Source organism: Neophocaena asiaeorientalis, unplaced genomic scaffold, assembly GCF_003031525.2.
Source record: "Neophocaena asiaeorientalis asiaeorientalis breed wild unplaced genomic scaffold, Neophocaena_asiaeorientalis_V1.1 scaffold43, whole genome shotgun sequence".
NCBI classification, from domain to species: Eukaryota; Metazoa; Chordata; class Mammalia; order Artiodactyla; family Phocoenidae; genus Neophocaena; species Neophocaena asiaeorientalis.
Window position 1 is genome coordinate 514,000 of NW_020173674.1, and position 5,734 is coordinate 519,733.

The following is a 5,734-nucleotide window of genomic DNA, read 5'->3' on the forward strand; positions in this document are numbered from 1 at the left end:
GGCGGCGAGGGCGAGGCGCCTCCCGGGTCTCCGGACGGGCCTGGCGGCCCCTTCCGGCCAGGGGCTCCTCCCGAGCACCCCGCTCACTGTGCGCAGACACCGGTGCCCTCCCCTCCGCCCGGTGCGAGTGGGCGGGCCGTTCGCCTCGCCCGGGCGTGGGGGAGGCGGCGGCGGTGACTTCATCGCGAATTCCTCACCCGGCCTGGCTGGAGCCGAGTCGGTCCCCCACCTTGCGGGGCGGGGCGCCGAAGGGCTGGTTGGGCCGCGGGGGACGTGGGTGGGGCGGCTCTGTCCCGGGCCTTGGGAGCTATTTCTGGCCGGCCCTTTCCCTTGGGGATCATCTCCGCCAGGCACTCCCACTGGGGAGCTATTTCTGGCCGGCCCTTTCCCTTGGGGATCATCTCCGCCAGGCACTCCCGGAAAGAGGGGCCCCTCCTCAGCCGGTCACCCGCGGGCGGGCCGTGGGGGCCGGATCTGTGTCTGGAAGCAGCCTCCCCGGGACCCCAGGGCAGGCCCAGGTCTGCGGCACCTGGGGCTTCCACACCCCGGCTGTGCTAGTGGTCTGCGCCTTTTTCTTTCCAGGCTGCAGCTACTGCTGCTTGGTGGGGCAAGGGGCAGTGACAGGTCTGGTACCAAGGCTCAGAGTGGGGGCCTGGAGAAGGCGTGCGGTCCCTCCCTGGATCGGACTGTCCAGAAATGTCCTCTGCCCTGCCCCGCCCTGGCCCAGACCAAAATACCGGGCCTGGCCGCTCCCCTCTCAGCCACGGGCAGGGGGTGGACGCTGCCTGCTCTGGAAGGCCAGCTTGGGTCCAGTGCCTGGGTCGGCCAGAAAAAGGGGTGGCGGGATCCTGACCAGGTTGAGCCAGACCTGTGACCTGTCCCTGCCCTTCTAGCGGAGGCTCCTCGGGCGGGAACTTCCGTCCGCCTGCCTTACAGACGAGAGAGACATCCCCACCAGCCAGGTGAGTGCTGGGCAGGGTAGATATAAATTTGGCTGTGGGCGCTGCGTCTGTCTGGAAACATGGCCCCAGGCGCTCAGCTGCCATCTGTGTCCCACAGCCACTCCCCGCCAGTGCGGACACCCCAGAACAGAGTGGGTGGGGTGGCCCTGGGGTGCCTCTGGGGAGGAGCACAGCCGGTAGCTCCACTTCTCTCTGGGGTCGGTGTGGCTGTCCCCATTCCAGCAATGAGGACCGGCACAGGAAGAACCCCCCAGGTCTGGGCGGGTATGTGTCTGCCAGCTCCGCTTGCCCCCGCTGGGAAGAAGGCAGGCCTGTCCTTTCACAGAGCTCTGAGGGGCTTTCCTAAGTCCATGGGACTAGGCTAGTGAGGGCCAGGTCGGTCTGTCTTGGAGCAGCCTCCTCCCCCCAGCAGCTGGTGGGTTCCTGCCAACCTGTGGCGTGGGGCCCGGGGAATGCTTGGGACGGGGTGGGGAGCCTGCATGAGCTCACCCCGAGGTGCCTGCTGGGGCTTCCTACCCTGGCTGCCAGAGGGGTGAGTCAGCCCGTGATGGCTGGGGGTCCTCCAGGCCCCCTCTCACCGTGCCCTGGGCTCTGGTCAGGGAAGCCTGGCCCCCCGGCCTTCAGCTAGGCTGTGGGCACCCCCTCTGCCCTCGCTGCCATGGGGGTGGAGGCTCCTGGGCGGCCTTCGCAGGAAGCATCCTGGTTGCCATGGACATTCTCCCAGAGCCTTCACCCTGGCAGGCAGTTGGCTTGGCCCCCAGCCTGGGGCTGGTCTGGACATCTGTGTCCCCTCCTCCTGTCCCCACTGGGGTCTGGCCATCCTCCCAGTCAGGCCCTCCCCTGCCTCCCTGCCGCAGGATGGGCGAGTTTGGCGAGAAGACGACGTGTGGCACCGTCTGCCTCAAGTACTTGCTCTTCACCTTCAACTGCTGCTTCTGGGTGAGGCACCCCCTTCCCCAGCCTTGAAAGGAGCCTGGCCTGGGGCTCAGACCTGGGGCCAGGTGTGGTGACCGGTGTGCACTGCCCACAGCTGGCTGGTCTGGCCGTCATGGCCGTGGGCATCTGGACACTGGCTCTCAAGAGCGACTACATCAGCCTGCTGGCCTCGGGCACTTACCTGGCCACAGCCTACATCCTGGTGGTGGCGGGCGCTGTCGTCATGGTGACCGGGGTTCTGGGCTGCTGCGCCACCTTCAAGGAGCGGAGGGACCTGCTGCGTCTGGTCAGCAGGGTGTGGCTGTCACTGGGGGCGGGGGTGGGGCTGCGGGTACCTGCCAGGGCTCCCTGCCAGGCTGCCGGGGGCTGGCTCTGGGTCCTTGAGGGAGTTAGAAGGGACTGACGGGGGTCGAGTGGGACACCGCAGGATGGACTCTGCTGTGCTCATCTGGGGGGGTGTCCCTTCCCACCTGCCCAGTCCTGTGAGTGCCCACATCCCAGCTGGGCCTACAGAGGGAAGACACCTGGGAGTGAGCACTGGGGGTCCTGGTGGCCCCCCAGCGCTCGCCTGCTGCCTGGAGCCCTCACCGTGTGGCTGCTTGGGAAGGTGAGTGCTGGGCGGGGTAGATATAAATTTGGCTGTGGGCGCTGCGTCTGTCTGGAAACATGGCCCCAGGCGCTCAGCTGCCATCTGTGTCCCACAGCCACTCCCCGCCAGTGCGGACACCCCAGAACAGAGTGGGTGGGGTGGCCCTGGGGTGCCTCTGGGGAGGAGCACAGCCGGTAGCTCCACTTCTCTCTGGGGTCGGTGTGGCTGTCCCCATTCCAGCAATGAGGACCGGCACAGGAAGAACCCCCCAGGTCTGGGCGGGTATGTGTCTGCCAGCTCCGCTTGCCCCCGCTGGGAAGAAGGCAGGCCTGTCCTTTCACAGAGCTCTGAGGGGCTTTCCTAAGTCCATGGGACTAGGCTAGTGAGGGCCAGGTCGGTCTGTCTTGGAGCAGCCTCCTCCCCCCAGCAGCTGGTGGGTTCCTGCCAACCTGTGGCGTGGGGCCCGGGGAATGCTTGGGACGGGGTGGGGAGCCTGCATGAGCTCACCCCGAGGTGCCTGCTGGGGCTTCCTACCCTGGCTGCCAGAGGGGTGAGTCAGCCCGTGATGGCTGGGGGTCCTCCAGGCCCCCTCTCACCGTGCCCTGGGCTCTGGTCAGGGAAGCCTGGCCCCCCGGCCTTCAGCTAGGCTGTGGGCACCCCCTCTGCCCTCGCTGCCATGGGGGTGGAGGCTCCTGGGCGGCCTTCGCAGGAAGCATCCTGGTTGCCATGGACATTCTCCCAGAGCCTTCACCCTGGCAGGCAGTTGGCTTGGCCCCCAGCCTGGGGCTGGTCTGGACATCTGTGTCCCCTCCTCCTGTCCCCACTGGGGTCTGGCCATCCTCCCAGTCAGGCCCTCCCCTGCCTCCCTGCCGCAGGATGGGCGAGTTTGGCGAGAAGACGACGTGTGGCACCGTCTGCCTCAAGTACTTGCTCTTCACCTTCAACTGCTGCTTCTGGGTGAGGCACCCCCTTCCCCAGCCTTGAAAGGAGCCTGGCCTGGGGCTCAGACCTGGGGCCAGGTGTGGTGACCGGTGTGCACTGCCCACAGCTGGCTGGTCTGGCCGTCATGGCCGTGGGCATCTGGACACTGGCTCTCAAGAGCGACTACATCAGCCTGCTGGCCTCGGGCACTTACCTGGCCACAGCCTACATCCTGGTGGTGGCGGGCGCTGTCGTCATGGTGACCGGGGTTCTGGGCTGCTGCGCCACCTTCAAGGAGCGGAGGGACCTGCTGCGTCTGGTCAGCAGGGTGTGGCTGTCACTGGGGGCGGGGGTGGGGCTGCGGGTACCTGCCAGGGCTCCCTGCCAGGCTGCCGGGGGCTGGCTCTGGGTCCTTGAGGGAGTTAGAAGGGACTGACGGGGGTCGAGTGGGACACCGCAGGATGGACTCTGCTGTGCTCATCTGGGGGGGTGTCCCTTCCCACCTGCCCAGTCCTGTGAGTGCCCACATCCCAGCTGGGCCTACAGAGGGAAGACACCTGGGAGTGAGCACTGGGGGTCCTGGTGGCCCCCCAGCGCTCGCCTGCTGCCTGGAGCCCTCACCGTGTGGCTGCTTGGGAGCTGAGGGCAGTGGCTGTGCTCTGTTGTGCCTGGGCCTGGGGAGTCCTCACGGACTGGGAGTGTCCGTGTCCCGCCCCGTCTCACGGAGCCCCTGCACCGCCCCCCAGTACTTCACCCTGCTCCTCGTCATCTTCCTGCTGGAGATCATCGCGGGAGCCCTGGCCTACGTCTACTACCAGCAGGTGAGGGGCACAGACAGGCCGTGGGCGACGTGGATGGGCACGGGCACACACGGGGACACACACGTGCGAGATGGATGCGCACACGCAGGCGACGTGTACATACACACTGGGACACACACATACACAGGCAGGGCGCGCACACGCACACAGGACCCCACGGGCTCCAGCGCTGAGCATCGTGGCATCAGGCCCAGGAGATGGGGACTGGGTCCCAGGGGGAGGGTGGATCACGGGGATGGACAGCCTGCCTGCAGCACCCAAGTTGCCTGCTTGGGGGCCCTGGCGAGGGAGGCAGGTGTCCGCAGGATCTGGAGCGCCCTCCCTGCCCGCGGCCCTCCCCGTGGCCATCTGAGCCATGCGTCTGACCCCAGCCCTGACCCTGCGCCTCTCTCCCGCCTGTGCCCATTGCCATTCTGCCCCACCTTGGAGAGTCTTAGATTTTGTGGCTGAAGCTGTCACCCCCTCACCCCAGCTGAACGCAGAGCTCAAGGAGAACCTGAAGGACACCATGACCAAGCGGTACCATCAGCTGGGCCACGAGGGCGTGACCAGCGCTGTGGACAAGCTGCAGCAGGAGGTGGGTGGGTGGCGCAGGGAGGCACCTCCCCAGACTCGTGCGGGAGCCCCAGCCGCAGGGGTGGGCGGTCAGGGCTCAGCCTGGGCCGTCTCCTCGCTGCAGTTCCACTGCTGTGGCAGCAACAACTCGCAGGACTGGCGGGACAGCGAGTGGATCCGCTCGGGCGAGGCAGGCGGCCGCGTGGTCCCTGACAGCTGCTGCAAGACCGTGGTGGCCGGCTGCGGGCAGCGCGACCACGCCTCCAACATCTACAAGGTGGAGGTAGGCCGGCTGGGGCTTGCTGAGACGCCCAGGGCCCTGAGGGCAGTGGCTCTGCCCCGTCGTGCCTGGGCCCGGGGAGTCCCGGGATGCTGGGGGCTGGTGTGGCCCGACACCCGAGGGGGCCCGACGCCTTGCTGCCTTCAGCGCGCACCCCTGGCCCGCTCCTGCAGGGCGGCTGCATCACTAAGCTGGAGACGTTCATCCAGGAGCACCTGAGGATCATCGGGGCCGTGGGCCTCGGCATCGCCTGCGTGCAGGTGCGGGCACGGCGGGGCGGGCCGGCGGGTGCTGGGACGCAGGTGCTGGCGGCCACGTCGGCTCACGCTGGCCCCATGCTCAGGTGTTTGGCATGATCTTCACGTGCTGCCTCTACAAGAGCCTGAAGCTGGAGCACTACTGATCCTGCCCGCGGGCCGGCCCTCCGTGTGCACTGCAGCTTCTTGCCACGCGTTGACTACTGACGGCCAGGGAGCTGCGGTCCAGCACGGGGCCCCGCCCTTTGCCTGCCAGGGTCTGCCCCTGGTGTTCTCATGCCTGGGCCCCCCTGCCCCCCGCACCGTGCCATCACCGTGACCTCTGGGGAGCCCCAAACCCCGGAGGCGGCTTCAAGTGCCTTTAGCTGCACACCAAAGTCCCAAGGCCTGGGGTCGGCCCCACCCGTCTGCCT

At 67.7% G+C, this 5,734-nt stretch overlaps 2 protein-coding genes across 2 annotated transcripts; both read left to right on the forward strand.

Moving 5' to 3' along the window:
- Positions 1-537: 537 nt before the first annotated feature.
- On the forward strand, positions 538-2,733 carry LOC112402223 (CD151 antigen-like). Its single transcript, XM_024749010.1, has 6 exons — positions 538-962; positions 1,820-1,901; positions 1,993-2,195; positions 2,284-2,505; positions 2,603-2,636; positions 2,728-2,733. Exons 2-6 carry the CDS (start codon positions 1,821-1,823, stop codon positions 2,731-2,733), a joined length of 546 nt encoding a protein of 181 aa, XP_024604778.1. The 5' UTR covers positions 538-962; position 1,820.
- A 575-nt stretch (positions 2,734-3,308) lies between these two features.
- Positions 3,309-5,728, forward strand: LOC112402485 (CD151 antigen). The gene is made up of 7 exons (XM_024749451.1): positions 3,309-3,444; positions 3,536-3,727; positions 4,155-4,229; positions 4,702-4,806; positions 4,909-5,067; positions 5,238-5,324; positions 5,408-5,728. The coding sequence occupies exons 1-7, from the start codon at positions 3,364-3,366 to the stop codon at positions 5,465-5,467; spliced, it is 759 nt and encodes a 252-aa protein (XP_024605219.1). The 5' UTR covers positions 3,309-3,363; the 3' UTR covers positions 5,468-5,728.
- Positions 5,729-5,734: the final 6 nt, after the last annotated feature.

Coding starts and splice junctions, on each gene's coding strand:
- LOC112402223 (XM_024749010.1), top strand. CDS start 1,821: ATGGGCGAGTTTGGCGAGAAGACGACGTGTGGCACCGTCTGCCTCAAG. Junction 2,196..2,283: donor CTGCGTCTGGTCAGCAGGGT/GTGGCTGTCACT, acceptor TGGGTCCTTGAG/GGAGTTAGAAGGGACTGACG. Junction 2,506..2,602: donor CCGTGTGGCTGCTTGGGAAG/GTGAGTGCTGGG, acceptor TGTGTCCCACAG/CCACTCCCCGCCAGTGCGGA.
- LOC112402485 (XM_024749451.1), top strand. CDS start 3,364: ATGGGCGAGTTTGGCGAGAAGACGACGTGTGGCACCGTCTGCCTCAAG. Junction 3,445..3,535: donor CCTTCAACTGCTGCTTCTGG/GTGAGGCACCCC, acceptor CACTGCCCACAG/CTGGCTGGTCTGGCCGTCAT. Junction 3,728..4,154: donor GGAGGGACCTGCTGCGTCTG/GTCAGCAGGGTG, acceptor ACCGCCCCCCAG/TACTTCACCCTGCTCCTCGT.